Source organism: Mobula birostris, chromosome 24 (genome assembly GCF_030028105.1).
Source record: "Mobula birostris isolate sMobBir1 chromosome 24, sMobBir1.hap1, whole genome shotgun sequence".
Taxonomy (NCBI): domain Eukaryota; kingdom Metazoa; phylum Chordata; class Chondrichthyes; order Myliobatiformes; family Myliobatidae; genus Mobula; species Mobula birostris.
The window spans coordinates 10508995-10530595 of NC_092393.1; the positions used below are offsets into that span (position 1 = coordinate 10508995).

The 21601-nt window shown below is 43.2% G+C and overlaps 1 protein-coding gene across 1 annotated transcript in view; it reads right to left on the reverse strand.

Moving 5' to 3' along the window:
• Positions 1 to 15220: 15220 nt before the first annotated feature.
• LOC140187437 (transient receptor potential cation channel subfamily V member 6-like) overlaps positions 15221 to 21601 on the reverse strand; it is a 197419-nt gene continuing 191038 nt past the window's right edge. The window contains exon 13 of the mRNA XM_072242761.1: positions 15221 to 15458. Within this exon, the coding sequence (XP_072098862.1) occupies positions 15221 to 15458 (238 nt within the window). The remainder of the gene's footprint in view (positions 15459 to 21601) is intronic.

A 21601-nucleotide genomic window follows, 5' to 3' on the forward strand; every position in this document is an offset into this window, starting at 1 on the left:
GGGCAGAAAAGTGGCAAGTGGAGTTCAACCCAGATAAGTGTGAAGTGACACACACAAAAAGTGCTGGTGAACGCAGCAGGCCAGGCAGCATTTATAGGAAGAGGTGCAGTCGACGTTTTGGGCCGAGACCCTTCATCAGGACTAACTGAAAGAAGAGATAGTAAGAGATTTGAAAGTGGGAGGGGGAGGGGGAGATCTAAAATGATAGGAGAAGACAGGAGGGGGAGGGATGGAGCTAAGAGCTGGAAAGTTGATTGGCAAAAGGGATACAGAATAAAAAATAATAAATAAACAAATAAATAAATAAATAAGGGATGGGTATGAAGCCCGTACCTCATCCCTTATTTATTTATTTATTTATTCATTCATTCATTCATTGGTTTATTTTTATCCCATTTTTTGTCTCTCTCTTTTTCTCCCTCTGTCCCTTGCTATGATTCCTTGCCTGCTCTCCACCCTCTGGTGCTCCCCTCCCACTTTCTTTCTCCCTAGGCTTCCCGTCCCATGATCCTCTCCCTTCTCCAGCCTTGTATCCTTCTTGCCAATCAACTTTCCAGCTCTTAGCTTCATCCTTCCCCCTCCTGTCTTCTCCTATCATTTCAGATCTCCCCCTCCCCCTCCCACTTTCAAATCTCTTACTATCTCTTCTTTCAGTTAGTCCTGACGAAGGGTCTCGGCCCAAAACGTCGACTGTACCTCTTCCTATAGATGCTGCCTGGCCTGCTGCGTTCACCAGCATTTTTTGTGTGTGTTGCTTGAATTTCCAGCATCTGCAGATTTCCTCGTGTTTGCGTTTTTAAGTGTGAAGTGGTTCATTTTGGTAGGTCAAATATGATGACAGAATATAGTATTAATGGTAAGACTCTTGGCAGTGTGGAGTATCAGAGGGATCTTGGGGTCCGAGTCCATTGGACATTGAAAGCTGCTGCGCAGGTTAAATCTGTGGTTAAGAAGGTATATGGTGCATTGGCCTTCATCAATCATGGGATTGAGTTTAGGAGCTGAGAGGTAATGTTGCAGCTATATAGGACCCTGGCCAGATCCCACTTGGAGTATTGTGCTCAGTTCTGGTTGCCTCACTACAGGAAGGATGTGGAAGCCATAGAAGGGGTGCAGAGGAGATTTACAAGGATGTTGTCTGGACTGGGGAGCATGCCTTGGCTTTTTCTCCTTGGAGCGACAGAGGATGAGAGGTGACCTGATAGAGGTGTATAAGATGATGAGAGGCATTGATCATATAGGTTTTTTCCCAGGGCTGAAGTGGCTAGCATGAGAGGACACAGTTTTAAGATGCTTGGAAGTAGGTACAGAGGAGATGTCAGGAGTAAGTTTTTTATGCAAAGGTGGTGAGTGTGTGGAATGGGCTGCCAGCGACAGTGGTGGAGGTGAATACGATAGGGACTTTTAAGGAACTCCTATATAGGTTCATGGAATTAGAAAAATAGAGGGCTGTGGGTAACCCTAGGTAATTTCTAAGGTGAGGATATGTTCAGCACAGCTTTGTGGGCTGAAGGGCCTGTATTGGGCTGTAGGTTTTCTATGTTTCTATTTTTCTAACTTGGAGTCTGTCCTTCCCAAACCTAAACATCATACTAGTTTTTAGCCTCTGCCTCCCACTATCAGAGTGTTGTGGAGGAAACCTTGCCTGTTTCCATCAATGCTCTGGACTCCAGTGCTCAAAGGGACATTGTGAATGGAAATCCAACACTTTGATTACCAAAGTTGTTGAAGTGTTACCCAGTATGTGAAGGAGAACCCACTTGCACTTTATTGTTTATCTAGGTTGCACTTTCTCTGTTGCTGGTACACTTTATTCTGTATGGTTATTGTTTTACCTTATTCAACTTCAATGCACTGTGTAATGATCTGATCTGTATGAGCAAGCTTCTCAATGTATTTTGGTACATGTGACAATAGTAGACTAATACCAATACCAAGACAAAGGCATTCATGATCCCACCTCTGCCCTCCATCTTGTTGATAAAGCTTGTCCAAAGTCGAGCTGCTTTTGATAAGAGTGAAATAGTAGTGTAGTACAGGCGACCTGCATTCATTTCCCTCTGCTGACTATAAGGAGTTTGTATATTCTCTCTGTGACCACATGGGTTTCCTCCAGGTGCTCCGGTTTCCTCCCACAGTCCAAAAACCTACCATTTGCTGGGTTAATTAGTCATCACAAGTTGTCCTGTGATTAGGCTTGGGTTAAATAGGGGGACTGCTGGGTGACACAGCTCGAAGGGCCAGAAGGGCCTGTTCCACACTGTATCTCAATCAGTCAATAAAACTGGGTGCTTTTGTCCCTAATCTATTCCAGATCAGTTTACAGAGTCACATGTAACCTCACTTCCTTCCAGAGGAGTGAACTTCTATCAGCAGTGTTTAATAGAAGTAGAATGACCAGCAGGATAGGAACTGTTATGTGTTGGTGATTTGCCTTAACTTTATTCATTCATGGGATGTGGGCAAGTCAGTGTGAAATAACACTGTCAGTGAAGATCTGCTTCTTCGACCCATCATGTGCCAGGGGAGGAGACTCACCTAGGGTGATGGTCAGTATGGAGTCATGAGACTTTGACTCTAAAGCAAGATAGGTGTAAATATATCTTTATGTCAGGGTGCTTTTTTGTTGTACTTTACAGGGAAAGATGCACATGTAGTGGTTACTGGTAACTTTATCCTTCAATACAAAGAAAGGAAAAAAAAAGAAAGAAAGAAGTGGGTCAACATTTCATTGACTTTAATAACTGCTGCAGAATTTAAAGGCCAACAGGGTCGTTAAATAAAACTCTCAAATTGAAAGTTAAATGCCAGGACTGAGGCAGGAAGTAATAACTACTAAATGAATACCACTCCTTTACAACCTTTGGAGCCTTGATGACTACTCTCTATGTATCTTCTACACACTGAGATTGTACGGTAGCAGTGCTGGACAGGACCCATGTTCACAAACATGAGAACATCTGCAGATGCTGGAAATCCAAGCCAAAACACACAAATGCTAGAGGAACTCAGCAGGTCAGGCAGCATCTATGGAAATGAGTGAATAGTCAATGTTTCGGTCCAACACCCTTCATCAGGGTTGGAAAAAAAAGATGAGAAGTCAGAGTAAGAAGGTGTGTGGAGATGTTGCCTGACCTGCTGAGGTCCCATGTTCAGAGTGATTATAGATCTTTCCACGGCAGGTGACTTCCCAGTGGCCACTTCCTAAGACAATATAATGTTGTACTTCAACTGGTCTGAGAAATCTGTGTTAATTCACTGGAATGAGGATGTAGATTATGTTCAACCTACACTAGGTACTTTGGTTGATGCTGGTCTGAGTCTTTTCTTAAAACCCTTAACTATTATACTTTGGTTGGCAAAATGGATGTATTTGTAACCGTTCACTGGCCCTTCATTGTGAGAAAGAGAGGGAATGCAGGGCAGGATGAGGGAAAGAAGGACTCTCTATAAGACATTGGTAAACTCTCATGTGCATCAGCCACATTTGTGGCCACATGACAATGGAACCTGGAACATACTGTCTAGAACGGTCGAGGACTATATAGGCCATTCGGCCCATGACACTAAATGTCCTCTTTCTGTGTATCATCCATGTCCCTCCATTCCCTTCATGTTCATGTGTCCATGTATCTAAAAGCATCCTAAACTCTACCAAGCTCCCTGGTAACCCATTCCAGGCAACAACCACTCTGTGTACAAAAGCTGCCCTCATATGGCCTTTAAATGTCCTCCCTTCTAATTGTAAATGTCTGTCCAATGGTATTTGACATTTCTAATCTGGGAAAAAGATGCTGATTATCTACCCTATCTATGCATCTCATCATTTTAAAAACTTCTATCAGGTCTCCGCTTAGCTTCTGATGCCCAGGAACAAATCAAGTTTGTCCAATCTTTCATTATAGCTCATACCTTCTCATCCAAGCAGCACCCTGGTACACCTCTTCTTCACCCTTTCCAAAACCTTCACATCCTTCCTGTAATGGCGCAACCAGAACTGCACACAATAATCCATATGTAGTCTGATTGAAGTTTTATATGACTCCAGCATGACTTTCTTACTCTTGTACTCAACACCCCCAATAACGAGAGAAGCATACTGTATGCCTTCTTTATCATCTGAGCCACTTGCATAGCCACTTTCAGAGAACTATGGACAGACCCCAATTCTGCATTAATTCTGTATTAATGGGCCTACCATACATTTTCCTCCCAAAGTGCAATACATTACACTTTCGTGGTTGAAACGCCATAAGCTACTTCTCTACCCACGTCTGTAACCGATCTAGATCCTGCTGTACTCTTTTATGGTCCTTTACACTGTCCATAGCTTTACCAAATTAGGTGTCATCTACAAACTTCCTACTCCACCCATCTACATTTTCATCCAAATCATTGATATATATCACAAGCACAGAGGTACTAGTCCCAAACTTGGTAGATTCCATTAGCTGCAGACTTTCCAACTCCTACTCTCTGTCTTCTGTTGGCAAGCCAGTTCTAAATCCAAACTTGCAATTCACTCTAGATCCCACACAGCCTTTTCCTCCGAATCAACCTACCATGAGGGGCCTTATCAAAAGCCTTACTAAAGTTTATGCATATAACATCCACTGCCTTGCCCTTATTAAACATCTTTGTCATCTCCTCAAAAAACTCACTTAAGGTTATGAGGCATGATCTTCCCCACACAAAGAAACCTGAAAATCCCTGGGCAAGAAACCCTTTCCAAATGCACATAAATCCTATCCCTAAGTATCCTCTCTAATAGTTTCTCTACCACTGGTCAGTAAGGCATTTGATAAGGTCCCCAATATAAGGCTCCTTCAGAAACTTGCTTTGTGAATCCAGAATTGGCTTGCCTACAGAAAGCAAAGGTTGGTTGTAGATGGTTTATATTTTACATGGAGGTCGGTAGCCAATGGTGTTCCACAGGGATCTGTTCTGGGACCCCTCATCTTTGTGATTTTTATAAATGTCCTGGATGAAGAACTAGAAGGGTGGGTTAGTAAGTCTGCTAATGACACAAAGGTTGGGGGTGTTGTAGATAGTCTGGAGGGCTGTCAGAGGTTACCTCGTGACATCCATAGGAATCAGAACTGTGCTGAGAAGTGGCAAATGGACTTCAACCCAGATAAGTGTGAAGTGGTTCATTTTGGTAGGTCAAATTTGAAGACAGAATATTATAATATTGGTAAGACTCTTGGAAGTGTGGAGGATCTGAGAGATCTTGGGGTCCACGTCTATAGGGCACTCAAAGCGGCTGCGCAGGTTGACGGTGTTGTTAAGAAGGCATGTGGTGTGTTGGCATTCATCAACTGTGAGAATGAGTTCAAGTGCCATGAGATAATGTTAAAGTTATACAAGACCTTGGTCAGATCCCACTTGGAGTACTGTGTTCAGTTCTGGTCACCTCATTCAGGAAGGATGTGGATACTATAGAGAGAGTGCAGAGGAGTTTTACAAGGATGTTGCCTGGATTGGGGAGCATGCCTTATGAGAATAGTTTGAGTGAACTTGGCCTTTTCTTGTTGGAGCGCCGGATGAGAGGTGACCTGATAGAGGTGTATTAAATGATGAAGAGCATTAATCATGTGGATAGCCAGAGGCTTCTTCCCAGGGCTGAAACAGCTAACATGAGAGGGCATAGTTTTAAAGTACTCGGAAGTAGGTACTGAGGGGATGTCAGGAACAAGTTTTTCACATAGAGAGTGGTGGGTGCATGGAATACACTGCTGGCAGCGGTGGTGGAAGCAGATACAATAGGGTTTTTTAAGAGCCTCTTAGATAGATACGTGGAGCTTGGAAAAATAGAGGGATATGCGGTAGGGAAATTCTAGGCAGTTTCTAGAGTAATCATGGTCGGCACAACATTGTGGTCCGAAGGGCCTGTAATGTGCTTTAGATTTCTATGTTCTATGTTCTAAATAATTACTTGGATTTTCCCATTTCCCTTCTTGAACAAAGGCATAACATTTGCTGCATTCCAGTTCTTTAGGATACCAGCTGTTGTTAATGAGGACGCAATGATCTGTATCAAAGCTCCAGCAATCTTTCCACTTTATTCTTTCAATATTTTGGGATATGTGTCATCAGATCCAGCAGATTTATCCACCTTAAAATTTTTCAGAAGACCCAGAACTACCTCTTCCTTAATTGAAAAATGTCAGAATACATTAGCATACCCAACTCTGCCTTCACTAACCTCCAAATCCTTCTCTTCATTAAATACCAAAGCAAAGTACTCATTTAGAATCTCAGCTACTTGCTCTGACTTCAAGCATAAATTCCCTTCTTTAATCTTGAATGGACCTCTTTACCCTCTTTAGTTATCTTCTTTTTCCTAACACAAGAATAAAATGTCATGGGATTCTCCTTGATCCTCAAAAAGACATTTCATGGCCCCTTTCAACCTTTCTAATTGCCTTTCCTGCTAGTTTGATATTGCACAAGGCTCATTTGGATTTTAGTTTCCTAAACATTACATATGCCTCCTTTTCCTTCTTGACTAAATTTAGAACCTCTCAGATCAACCCAGGTTCCCTTACCATTCTCGTCCTTACTCCTTACTGGAACATGCCAATCCTGTCCTCAGATCAGCTGGTCTCTAAACAACTCCAACACGTCTGACATGGACTTGTTCAACAGCAGCTGCTCCCAATCAATGGCCCTTTGTGGTCTGCCAAGGGGTTGACCACTCTACCAGACCCTACAAAGGTCATGGAGGGCTTAACTTTTTGGTTTCTTATTATTTTCAGGTTAGTTCTAATTGCACTTTGCCATATTTGTGTCCAAAGGAGGAAATGGAAGCTATCTAAAGGAGAGGCAAATTGTTTTTCTTTGGGCACAAATCAATGTGAGAGAACTTGCAAATCTACACAATATACAACAATGAAGAAGGCAGCTGAAGTAGGTGTGGGACCTTGAGAAAATAAATTTGATGAATTAACATCAGGACAATAAAGCAATGATAAGTATGATCAGTGGCCATTTTATGAGGTACTCCTTGTATCTAAAAATGTGAAAAATGAGTGTATGGTTGTGGTTTTCAGCTGCTGTGGCCATGCACTTCAAGGTTCAACATGTTGTGCATTCAGAGATGCTTTTCTGCACACCACTGTTGTAATGTTGTAATTTGATTTACTGTCAGCTTGAAACATTCTGGTCATTCTTTTCTGACCACTCTCATTAAAAAGGTCCTTTCGCTCACAAAACTGGATTTTTTTTTTGTTTTTCTCATTCTCTGTAAACTCTAGAGACTGTTGTGCTTGAAAATCCCAGGAGATCAGCTGTTACTGAGATACTTAAACCACTCCATCTGGCACCAACAATTATTCCGCAGTTAAAGTCACATTTCTTCACAATTGTGATGGTTGGTTTGAAAAACAACTGAACCTCTTGACCATGTCTGCATGCTTTTATGCATTGAGTTGCTGCCACATGATTGGCTGATTAGATACTTACATTAACGAGCAGGTGTACTATAGATTTTCAAATTTTAAAACATGATTTTGTGTCTAGTACAAAGACAGATTGAATTGTATTTAAATAATTACTGAACCTCCTTGTCCTCATTCAATCAGGCTTGGTGGAGAAACCTAGATTCTCTTCACAGATGCCAATGGCTGTGGACTTCAGGGCAGAACAGGCACTGTGGAGACTCCACGGTTCCTACTGTGTGGATATCATCAGTTGTTCTAGGAGGTGTACCTAATAAAGTGGCCATTGTGTATATTAAATCAAGTTTTTGCATCAGTCTTTACCGTGCAGGTATCCCTAAGATAACAGATGGCCTGATTTCAAATAACATAGAGGAACTTGTAATCCCAGTCATAAGGGATTATGTATTAGATAAATTTACAGGGCTAACTGCAGACTAATCACTGAACCAGGTCAGCCTGCATCCGTGAGATTTAGAGGAAGTGGCTGCAGAAATAGCGGACCCACCGGTTGAAAGAGGTGATGATGTCGAAGATCCCTTTATGAAGTAGGTGGTAACAGGTAAAACATTGTTGTTGGCACTCTCTGCCCTGCTCTATATTGACTACACTCAGCAATAACATGTGTCAATGGAAAATCTACCCTATACTTTTTGTGAACAGGTAAGTTTACTTGTTTACCTGCACTGCACTTTCTTTGTAGTTGCAATACTTGACCCAAAACCTCAACTGCATATTCTCCTGCACAGATACTGCCTGACCCACAGAGTTCCTCCAGCATTCTGCTTTTCTTCTCTCTACCCTGTCTGCCTGGATGGCATGCAAACAAAATATGTTTCACTCTTCCTGGATACACGTGACAATAGAACCATAGAACACTACAGCACAGAAAACAGGCCGTTCGGCCCTTCTAGTCTGTGCCGAAACTTTATTCCGCTAGTCCCATTGATTTGCACCCAGTCCATAACCCTCCAGAACTCTCCCATCCATGTATCTATCCAATTTATTCTTAAAACTTAAGAGTGAGCCCACATTTACCATGTCAGATGGCAGCTCATTCCACACTCCCACCACTCTCTGAGTGAAGAAGTTCCCCCTAATGTTCCCCCTAAACCTTTCCCCTTTCACCCTAAAGCCATGTCCTCTCAAATTTATCTCTCCTAATCTAAGTGGAAAGAGCCTACTCACATTTACTCTGTCTATACCTCTCATAATTTTGTAAACCTCTATCAAATCTCCCCTCATTCTTCTACGCTCCAAGGAATAAAGTCCTAACCTGTTCAGTCTTTCCCTGTAACTCAACTCCTGAAGACCCAGCAACATCCTAGTAAATCTTCTCTGCCCTCTTTCAAACTTACTGATATCCTTCCTATAGTTAGGTGGCCAGAACTGCACACAATACTCCAAATTTGGCCTCACCAACGTCTTATACAACCTCACCATGACATCCCAACTCCTATACTCAATACTTTCATTTATGAATGCCAGAATACCAAAAGCCTTCTTTACAACCCTGTCTACCTGTGACGCCACTTTCAGGGAATGATGTATCTGAACTCCCAGATCCCTTTGTTCCTCCACACTCCTCAGTGCCCTACCATTTACTGTGTATGTCCTACCTTGATTTGTCCTTCCAAAATGCAACATCTCACACTTGTCTTTATTAAATTCCATCTGCCATTTTCTGGCCCATTTTTACAGTTGGTCCAGATCCCTCTGCGAGCTCTGAAAGCTTTCTTCACTGTCCCCAGTGCCTCCAATCTTAGTGTCATCAGCAAACTTGCTGATCCAATTTACCACATTATCATCTAGATCATTGATATAGACAACAAACAACAATGGTCCCAGCACAGATCCCTGAGGCACACCACTAGTCACAGGCCTCCAGTCTGAGAAACAATCATCCACTATAGACAAGAATCTGTCTTCTCCCACACAGCCAATTTCGAATCCAGTTTACAACCTCTCCATGGATACCTAGTGTCTGAACCTTCTGAACTAACCTCCTATGTGGGACCTTGTCAAAGACCTCACTAAAGTCCATGTAGACAACATCCACAGCCTTTCCTTCATCTAATTTCTTGGTAACCTCCTCGAAAAACTCTACAAGATTCATTAAACACAATCTACCACGCACAAAGCTATGCTGACTATCCTTAATCAGCCCTTGGCTGTCCAAATACTTGTATATCCAATCTCTCAGAACACCTTCCAATAATTTAATAATATACAAAAATAACAATACAACAATAATAAACAAATACCAACACTGAACCAATACCAAAACCAAGCTTAGAGCAAAGATGCCTATGGAAAATGTAACCGTTTAGCTGGCCTGTAGATGGATATTTTGGCTGGCTTCTTTACTGTGATATATTCCATAGTTCAAGATGTAGAATTCAAATCTTACACTTGGGAATAATTCTCTGAAAACATGGGTGGATCATTGTTGCCAAGCAGCCCTTGATTCAAACTTTATTAGACTACACAGAATATATAACCAAGTAGTAACATGCTGTATTACAATTGGCCTGATCATATCCACGTCCTGATATTGAACAAGCCTGTGGGAGATGAGAGATCACCTTGTATGAGATGTAGGGTCAAATCAGAGGACTGCATCATGCTTGGCGTGTTACCTGCACTCATGCCAAAGGTTGAAGTCCAGTGCTCAGTGCGTCCAGAGGTATAAAGCCCACTGAAGACTGAAGTTGGCAAGTCTGAAGGTAGAGTCTGGGAAATGGGCCAGAGACTAGAGGTTGGATGCCCAATGTCTGCAAATTTGAGAGTCCAGATCCAAGGACTATAGGCCTGAATATGGCCCATCCTGGGATTGGAGACCTCTGCGTGTGAGGAGTTGGGAAGGTAGGAAAGGGTTCTGTTTTGCTGTTGTTGACTTGTTTTGTTCTGTTGTTGCTGCTTGTGTTGTTCTGTGTTGTGTTGCATTGTGTCGAACATTGTGGGCATGCGATGGTGCTGGAATGTGGGCTGCCCCCAAATCATCCTTGGGTGTGTTAGTTGTTAGTGCAAACCATGCATTTCACTTTATGTTTCAATGTACCTGTGATAGATAAATCTGAAAATGTGCAAAGCAGAACCAGGTACTGGTGTGGGTGGGTGGAGAAAGTAAAGTCACAAATGCAAACATTACAGAAAATTACAGGGGAAGGAGAGAAGAGAATTCACACCAACTCTGGGAACTTATTGCCAGTGCTCATTGAGCAGACTAATTGTAAAAGAGATTTTCTTTACAAAGGTAATTGGAAAAAGGCAAGGAAATTGGATTGGAACAGAAGAAAGGATTTCACAGCTGATGTCATAGTCTCTGTTGGTCCAAAATCAAACAAACCTCCTCTATCAATTGCTGGTTCTTCAGCCTTCTCACCTCCTGCAAGGATTTGAAGATCGCTCATCTACAGACTACAGAACCTGCCATTTCCAATGCCGACAGACACGGACATCCTCAGACCGCGATCCCTGCTGCCGATCCCAACAGTTTTAACGATTCAGAACCCGGACTCCACCACCATTAATGCGAGTTCCAATGACCTCAGACACCTTTAAATGTTGATTTTGCAATCTCCAACTCTGACACTGGCCTTGACCGTGCAGCCTCTGGAACCCCCTGTCTCCCCTTCCCCTACCACCAGCTCTTGGGTCCTCAGGGACTCCATCTTCCTCTCACCTCACATTCCAGACACCCTAACTTCCCCTCTTCTCAGACACTACCAACCCTCTTCCTCCCTCTGATCCCAGCTCTCATCTGTGCTGCATCTTCACCATCCCCTCTGATCTTCCCCTCTCTGAGGCAGAATGTTCTGTCCTCAGTAAGGGCCTCACTTTTGTTCCCCTGTGCCCACACCTCTGTGAGTTCTGCACCTGCCATGACGCTGAGTTCTTCTTCCCTCTGTCTCCGTGCCTACTTCTTTAGCAAGGACTCTCCACCCCACACCAATGACCCTTTCTCCCATCTTCAACCCTCCTCCTCTTCCTAGACATACTCCAGTCTGGTCTTCTGCCTGCTCTGGATCTTTTCACTGCCAACCGCCGACGAGACAACAACCACCTCACCTCACTGCTCCTCACTCCAATTCCAACCTCACTCCTTCTGAATGATCTGCCCTCCACTCCCTCTGCACTAATCCTAACCTCACCATCAAACCCGCAGAAAAAGGGGGTGCTGCAGTAGTCTGGCGTACTGACCCTCTACCTTGCTGAGGCCCAGCGACAACTCTCAGGCACCTCCTCTTACCTATCTCTTGAACAGGACCCCACTAAGGAACACCATGCCATCGTCTCCCACACCATCACCAACCTTACTGATTCTGACTATCTCCCATCCACCGGCATCAACTTCATAGTTCCTACACCCCGCACCTCCTGTTTCTACCTCCTACCCAAGATCCACAAACCCATTTCTCCAGGTAGACCCACTATTTCAGCTTCTTCCTGCCCCACTGAACTCATATCTGCAGACCTTGACTCTGTTTTACTCTGGTTCAATCCTTTCCTACCTACATCCATGACACTTCACACACTCTTGATCTTTTCAATGATTTCAGCCTCCCTGGCCCCAATCATCTTATTTTCACTCTAGATGTCTAGTCCCTTTATACCTCCATCCCTCACCAGGAATGCCTCAAAACTCTGTTTCTTTCAGGACACCAGACCCAACCAGTTCCCCTCCACCACCACTCTCCTCCACTTGTCCTCACTCTCAATAATTTCTCCTTAGGCTCCTCCCACTTCCTTCAAACAAAGGGTATAGCCATGGCACTCGCATGGGTCCCAGCTATGCCTGCCTGTTTGTTGGTTACCTGGAAGGTGGACCCCTACACTGGGGTCACTCCCCCACTTTTCCTACACTACATCGACGACTGCATTGGTGCTGCTTCCTGCGCTCATACAGAGCTCATCGACTTCACCAACTTTGCCTTCAACTTCCACTCTGCCTGAAATTTACCTGCTCCATTTCTGACACCTCCCTCCCCTTTCTCAATCTCTCTGCCTCTGTCTCTGGAGACAGCTTATCTACTGATACCAAGACCTGGGTGTCAAGATCTCTGAGGATCTAACCTGGTCCCAACATGTCAATGCAGTTATAAAGAAGGCAATAGGAGTTAGAAGAGATTTGGCATGTCAACAAATATACTCAAAAACTTCTATACATGGAGAGCATTCTGACAGGCTACATCACTGTCTGGTATAAGGAGGCTACTGCACAGGACCAAAAGAAGCTGCAGAGGGTTGTAAACCTAATCAGTCCCATCTGGGGAACTTGCCTACAAAATACTCAGGTTATCTTGAGGGAGTGGTGTCTCAGAAAGGCAGCGTCCATTATTAAGGACCTCCAGCACATGCCCTTTTCTCACTGTTAAGATCAGGTAGGAGGTACGGAAGCCTGAAGGCACACACTCAGCAATTCGGGAACAGTTTCTTCCCCTCTGCCATCTGATTCCTAAATGAACATTGAATCCATGGACACTACCTCAGTTTTTTTAATATACAGTATTTCTGTTTCTTGCATGATTTTTAATCTATTCAATATACATATAATATAATTGATTTATTTATTTTTTCCTCTTCTTTGATATTATGTATTGCATTGAACTGCTGCTGCTAAGTTAACAAATTTCACGTCACATGTCGGTGATAATAAACCTGATTCTGATTCTGATATCTATTATAAACCCACTGACTCACAGCTACCTGGACTACTCTTCCCACACTTTTACTTGTAAAAATGCCATCCCCTTTTCCTAATTCCTCCATCTCTGCCACATCTACTCCCAGGTTGACATTTTTCATTCCAAAAGTAAGGAGATGTCTTCCTTCTTCAAAGAAAGGGGCTTCCCTTCTTCGAACATCAACGATGCCCTCAACTGCATCTCTTCCATTTCACACACGTCTGCCCTCACCAGGTATAGGGTTCCTCTTGTCCTCACCTACCATCCCACCAGCCTCTGTGTCCAGCACGTAACTCTCTGGAACTTTTGCCATCTCCAACCGGATCCCACCGCCAAGCACATCTTTCCCTCCCCCACACTTTCCGTAGGGATCACTCCCTTACTCAACTCCCTTGTCCACCCGTCCCTCTCCATTGATCTCCCTCCTGGCACTTATCCTTGCAAGTGGAACAAGTGCTACACCTGCCCCTACACCTCCTCCCTCACTACTATTCAGAGCCCCAAAGAGTCTTTCCAGGTGAGGTGGCACTTCACTTGTGAGTCTGTTGGGATCACTTCCTGTGTTTGGTGTTCCTGGTATGGCCTCTTGTATGTTGTTGAGACCCGACGCAGATTGGGAAACCACTTCACCGAGCACCTACCAGAAAAATCTCTGTGGTCACCCTTTTTAATTCCACTTCCCATTCCCATTCGTAATAAGGCCACATTCAGGTTAGAGCAGCAACACCTTATATTCCAACTGGGTAGCCTCCAACCTGATGGCATGAAGATTGATTTCTCGAACTTCCAGCAATGCCTCCCCACCAACATTCCTCATTCCCATTTCCCTCTCTATAATCTCCTTACCTGTTGATCATCTCCCTCTAGTGCTCCTCTCCCTTTTCTTTCTTCCTTGGCCTTCTAGCCTCATCTATCAGATTCCCCCTTCTCCACCCCTCTATCTATTTCACCAATCAACTTTTTACTTCACCCTTCACCCATCCCCCACCCTTCATTTCACCTATCACCTTGTAGTTCTTCCTCCCCACCCCCACTTTCTTACTCTGACTCCTCATCATTTTTTCCAGTCCAGCTGAAAGGTCTCAGCCCGAAACATTGACTGTACTCTTTTCAATAGATGCTGTGTGACTGGTAAGTTCCTCCAGCATTTTGTGTGTGTTGCTTGGATTTCCAGCATCTGCAGATTTTCTCTTGTTTGGGATTAAACCCCTTGCATCACCCATCCCCTTAAATATCTTACTTAAGTTTATTCTCAGTATCATCCATACTGATTCCTTGGAATCTGTCATTCCTTTCATGCACCATTCGAGAGTCAAATACAATTTTTTATTAAATTTAGCCAATTTATGTGCAACTTCTCTTCTCTGAGAAGCCTATGGTCTGGATTGCAATCAAAACCATGATTACAAGGTGAATGGCTGAGAAATTGCTGAATAGAATGCCCACCATAAAAAAAGACACATTATAGGCAAATAAGCAAATACATATTTTAAAATATCACACTATTAGACAGAAGTTTCATTATTCATGTAGGTCAATCTGAATCATCTTGAATTCCAGAAGATATCTTTTGACATTAATGTAGTCAATATGTTATTTTTCTAAGGGATGTTATATTCCAAGTATCCATGACACAAATTCATATTTACATTACACAGTAAATCACTTCCTGATGTATATTTCTCTATATATAATTCACTTAAAGTAGATTAAATTCCTGCCATAAGTCATGTTAGGTAAACTATTTCATAATGTCAGAAATCTGAAGCTCCCAATTAGTTCCCAACATTTAATTTACTGGAGGCTATTTATTACAAATCATTGGAGCCATTAATCAAACACAAGATTTTATGGATTTATGTGATGGGTAATGAGCTTCATTAGCTATAGAGAAGTTCAAACAAATTGGCCAATAAATCACTGCTCACCAACTTATGCTTGATCTGAGCAACTGATAACAGTGTCAAAGGACCAGAACCTATTATGTCTTTGTCCATACAAAGTAAAGTTCCCCTGTAACAGACAAGAGGATGGGAAGGTAATGCACTGATGTTGAACCTAATATGGTACTTTGTTTACAGTATCCCAGGGAGTTTACAGAGAGTGCTCAGCCTCCTTAACCTCAGTGTGAGCACCACCAGAGAGGTGAGCCTTCGACTTGCTGTGGAGAAGGTAAAGCTCCATCCTAGGGTTGAAGCCATCTTTACCTGCAACAGCAGGTGAATGGTCCAGCTCTTTCTCCACACTGTTCCCAGATTGTGGGAGTTCTTCCTTTGCATGCTTAGAATTGCAGGAGCTCTTCAGAGTACTGTGGCAATTGCTATCATCCACCCTGTGAGACCGAAAGAGAGAGAGGTCATTCAATTACAACCTGCATCTCTGCAACACCTCCAATATTTCAAGCTCAGAAGACAAACAAGAAGCAGCAGATGAATGTTTGTGGGAAGTTGGAAAGGAGAGTGGTGGGTACTGGAACTTAATCAAAGTGATGTGATTGAGATTAAGTTTCCCTTTATTGCCGTTTCTCAGAGTGTATCATGAGTAGTGAAACCTCACTGTATTCCATGGACCGCACTGCCTATCCACTGTATTTACTCTTCTCATTTTATACACCTCTATCAATATGCCTCTCATCCTCATTCTCTCCAAAGAGAAAAGCCCTATCTCATTCAACCTGTCCTCAAAAGAAGTCCTACCACATCCGCATTGCTCCCAATAATTGCTCACACCATTCACCCTTGAGAGCCCACTTTTTGATCCTATTAACTTGACTACTGCCCTCAAAAGATACAGTCCAGTAGTGACCTTCTCCACATTGTACACAACAGGCTGATCACCAATGACACCTGAGCCCAGCAGAGTGCTGAGCCTTTGATAGACAGTGGCACCTCCCTACATGCCAGTTCAAGCAAGGCAATGCAGGCTTATTCTGTGCACTTTTCCAATAGGGAGGTTGCACACTTCTAACTGACAATGAGCTTCTGTGTCCTGCCCACATGGCTTAGAAGGCCAGTGAGGGCTCAAACATTAACTCTTTGTTTCCCTCTACATGTGCTGTCTGACCTGCTGAGAATCTCCAAGTGATTATCATTTCAGATTTCCCACATTTCATTCTTTTGCTTTTTGATTGATAGATAGATAGATTGACATACTTTATTGATCCAGAGGGAAATTGGGTTTCATTACAGTTGCACCAACCAAGAATAGAGTATAAATATAGCAAAGTAAAACCATAAACAATTAAATAATAATATGTAAATTATGCCAGATGGAAATGAGTCCAGGACCAGCCTATTGGCTCAGGGTGTCTGACACTCCAAGGGAGGAGTTGTAAAGTTTGATGGCCACAGGTAGGAATGACTTCCTATGACACTCAGTGTTGCATCTCAGTGGAATGAGTCTCTGGCTGAATGTACTCCTGTGCCCAACCAGTACATTATTGTAGTGGATGGGAGACATTGTCCAATATGGCATGCAACTTGGACAGCATCCTCTTTTCAGACACCACCGTCAGAGTCCAGTTCCATCCCCACAACGTCACTGGCCTTACGAATGAGTTTGTTGATTCTGTTGGTATCTGCTACCCTCAGCCTGCTGCCCCAGCACACAACAGCAAACATGATAGCACTGGCCACCACAGACTCATAGAACATCCTCAGCATTGTCCAGCAGATGTTAAAGGACCTCAGTCTCCTCAGGAAATAGAGACGGCTCTGACCCTTCCTGTAGACAATAGAAAATAGGTGCAGAAGTAGACCATTTGGCCCTTTGAGCCTGCACTGCCATTCTGAGATCATGGCTGATCATCTACTATCAATACCCAGTTCCTGCCTTGTCCCCATAACCCTTGATTCCCCTATCCATAAGATACCTATCTAGCTCCTTCTTGAAAGCATCCAGAGAATTGGCCTCCACTGCCTTCTGAGGCAGTGCATTCCACACCTCCACAACTCTCTGGGAGAAGAAGTTCCTCCTCAGCTCTGTCCTAAATGACCTACCCCTTATTCTTAAACCATGCCCTCTGGTACTGGACTCTCCCAGCATCTGGAACATATTTCCTGCCTCTATCTTGTCCAATCCCTTAATAATCTTATATGTCTCCATCAGATCCCCCCTCAATCTCCTTAATTCCAGCGTGTACAAGCCCAGTCTCTCTAACCTCTCTGCGTAAGACAGTCCAGACATCCCAGGAATTAACCTAGTGAACCTACGCTGCACCTCCTCCACAGCCAGGATGTCCTTCCTTAACCCTGAAGACCAAAACTGCACACAATACTCCAGGTGTGATCTCACCAGGGCCCTGTACAAATGCAAAAGGATTTCCTTGCTCTTGTACTCAATTCCCTTTGTAATAAAGGTCAACATTCCATTAGCCTTCTTCACTGCCTGCTGCACTTGCTCATTCACCTTCAGAGACTGATGAACAAGTACTCTTTGTATTTCTCCCTACCTAACTCCACACCGTTCAGATAATAATCTGCCTTCCTGTTCTTGCTCCCAAGGTGAATAACCTCACACTTATTCACATTAAACACCATCTGCCAAGTTTCTGCCCACTCACCCAGCCTATCCAAGTCACCTTGAATTCTCCTAACATCCTCATCACATGTCACACTGCCACCCAGCTTAGTATCATCAGCAAACTTGCTGATGTTATTCACAATGCCTTCCTCTAAATCATTGACGTAAATCATAAACAGCTGTGGTCCCAATACCGAGCCCTGTGGCACCCCACTAGTCACCACCTGCCATTCCGAGAAACACCCATTCAGTGCTACCCTTTGCTTTCTATCTGCCAACCAGTTTTCTATCCATGTCAATATCCTCCCCCCAATGCCATGAGCTCTGATTTTACCCACCAATCTCCTATGTGGTACCTTATCAAATGCCTTCTGAAAGTCAAGGTACACCACATCCACTGGATCTCCCGCGTCTATCTTCCTGGTTACATCCTTGAAAAACTCCAATAGATTACTCAAGCATGATTTGCCCTTGGTAAATCCATGCTGGCTCGGCCCAATCTTATCACTGCTATCAAGATATGCCGCTATTTCATCTTTAATAATGGACTCTAGCATCTTCCTCACTACTGATGTTAGGCTAACAGGGTGATAGTTCGCTGTTTTCTCCCTCTCTCCTTTCTTAAAAAGTGGGATAACTTTGGCCATTCGCCAATCCTCAGGAACTGATCCTGAATCTAAGGAACATTGGAAAATGATCACCAATGCATCCACAATTTCCAGAGCCACCTCCTTTAGTACCCTAGGATGCAGACCATCTGGACCTGAGGATTTGTTAGCCTTCAGTCCCATCAGTCTACTCATCACCGTTTCCTTCCTAATGTCAATCTGTTTCAGTTCCTCTGTTAACCCTATTTCCTTGGCCCATCCATACATCTGGGAGATTGCTTGTGTCTTCCCTCATGAAGACAGATTCAAAGTACTTATTAAATTCGTCTGCCATTTCTCTGTTTCCCATAACAATTTCTCCCAATTCATTCTTCAAGGGCCCAACATTGTTCTTAACTATCTTCCTTCCCTTCACATACCTAAAAAAACTTTTGCTATCCTCCTTTATATTCCTAGCTAGCTTGTGTTCATACCTCATTTTTTCTCCCCGTATTGCCTTTTTAGTGAAGTTCTGTTGCTCCTTAAAAATTTCCCAATCATCCGTTTTCCAACTCACCTTAGCTCTGTTACACTTCTTTTTTAATGCTATGCTATCTCTGACTTCCTTTGTCAACCACTGTGGCCACCTTCTCCCCTTTGAATCCTTCCTTCTCTGGGGGATGAACTGATTTTGCACCTTGGGCATTATTCCCAAGAATACCTGCCATTGCTGTTCCACTGTCTTTTCTGCTAGAATATCCGACCAGTCAACTTTGGCCAGCTCCTCCCTCATGGCTCCATAGTCTCCTTTGTTCAACTGCAATTCTGACACTTCTGATCTGCCCTTATCCCTCTCAACTTGCAGATAAAAACTTATCATATTATGGTCACTACCTCCTGATGGCTCCTTTACTTCAAGGTCACTTATCAAATCCTGTTCATTGCACCACACTAAATCCAGAATAGCCTTATCCCTGGTTGGCTCTCATACAAGCTGCTCCAAAAATGCATCCCGTAGGCACTCTACAAACTCCCTATCCTGGGGTCCAGTACCAACCTGATTTTCCCAGGTCACCTGCATGTTGAAATCCTCCATAACTACTGCGACATTTCCTTTGCCACATGCCATTGTTAACTCCCTATTCAACTTGCATCCAATATCCATGCTACTGTTTGGGGGCCTGTAGATAACACCTATTAGGGTCTTTTTGCCCTTACTGTTCCTCAGTTCTATCCACACTGACTCTACTTCTCCTGATTCTATGTCCCCCCTTGCAAGGGACTGAATCTCATTCCTCACTAACAGGGCCACCCCACCCCCTCTGCCCACCTTTCTGTCCCTTCGATAGCATGTATACCCTTGTACATTCAATTCCCAGGTCTGATCCCCCTGCAGCCATGTCTCCGTTATCCCAACAATATCATAGTTACCCATTCGCACCTGAGCTTCAAGCTCATCCGCCTTCTTTCTGACACTTCGTGCATTCAGATATAGAATTTTTAACCCATTTCTCCTCTCTCTGTCTAAATCGCTGCCTATTGTGCATAACCAAGCTCCCCGAACTCTCACCGGGCTATACGCCCCTTGAATTTTGTTGTCCTTTTTAAATTTACTTACTCTTTCTGCACATTTAACTCCATGCTCCGTCAGACCATCCCTCTGCACGTGTATCTTCCTTATCACTCATTCCACCTCACCTTTCTCTACTTCATACTTAATATTCTGTAGACAGCCTCAGTGTTCTATGTTCTATGAACAGTCCAGTTTATTGTCAATTCGTATCCCCAGGTATTTGTAATCCTCCACCATGATGATTGTTGATGATTGTTTGCTAGTGGCTGTACCTATTCCAACTTAATAATTTCTGTTCACTTGTGATCATCTTCAACCTGAAGTGTTAATGGTTTCTCCCTCCACTGTTTCCAGCATTTTCTGCCTCTGTTCCAGATTTTTAGCATCTGCAGTTTTGTTTTAAATTTTCAATTACGTATTCGTCCAGGTTTTGAGATCTAGACATCATTCACAAGGCCAGGATTAATTGCTAACTCTAAATGCTTTTGTGAAGGTTGTGATGAGTCATCTTCTTTAACTACTGCAGTCCTTCCAGTGGAAATTCTCCTACAGAACTGTTAGCTAGAGTTCTAGACCTTAAACCAAGGAAGCACCAGCGATATCTTTCCAAAGCAGCATGGGACGTGACTTAGAGGGGAACCAGGTGTCTCCCTGCATCCACTGTATTGTCCTTTCTCATGGTAGTGATCATGTTTGGGAGGTGCCATAATACTGGTGTAGGTGAGTAATAGTAGTGCATTTGTAGATGGTTCACACTTCTGGCACATCCGTCAGAGCATTGACTACAGAAGCGAGGATGTTTTTAAGTTACAGTTAAAAGATACTGTGAGGCCACATTTGGTATATTATATTTGGTTTTCATCACCCTGCTACAGGAGAGATGCCATTAAGCTGGAGAGAGTGCAGAGGAAATTTACACAGATGTTGCCAGGACTTGAGGGACTGAGTTACACTAGAAAGATTGAACAGGTTGGGACACTTCACACTGAAGTCTAGCAGAAGAAGTGGGTGGTCTTATAGAGGTGTATAAAATCCTGACAGTGGTAGATGGTGTGAATGCATGCAGTCTTTTTTCCTAGAGATAGAGAATCAAGAACTAGACGATATAGTTTTACAACAAGCGGAGGGAGATTTGATAGGAACCTAACGCAACTTTGTCACTCAGTGGGTGGTCAAAATATGGAATGAGCTGCCAGAAGAAATGGTTAACAGCATTTAAAAGGTACTTGGACAGGTACAAGAAAAGGAAAGGTTTAAAGGGATATGGGCCTAATGTGGACAAATGGAATTAGCTGAGATTGGGATCTTGGTTGGCATGGACCAGTTAGGTCAAAGGGCTTGTTTTCATGTCTGCATGACTGTACGACTAGCTATACATGACTGTATGACTAGCTATTACATGACTGTATGACTAGCTATTACATGACTGTATGAATAACTATAAGTGTCTGGATGACTAGTTATATGTGACTATGACTTGCTATACATAACTGTATGACTAGCAATACATGACTGTATGACTAGCGATATATGATTGTATGACAAGCTACACATGACTGTATGACTAGCTATACATGATTGGATGACTAGCTATTACATGACTGGACGACTAACTATACATGACTGGATGACTAGCTATTACATGACTGTATGACTAGCTATACATGACTGTATGACTAGCTATTACATGACTGGATGACTAGCTATACATGATTGTACGACTAGCTATTACATGACTGGATGACTAGCTATACATGACTGGATGACTAGCGATATATGATTGTGTGACTAGCT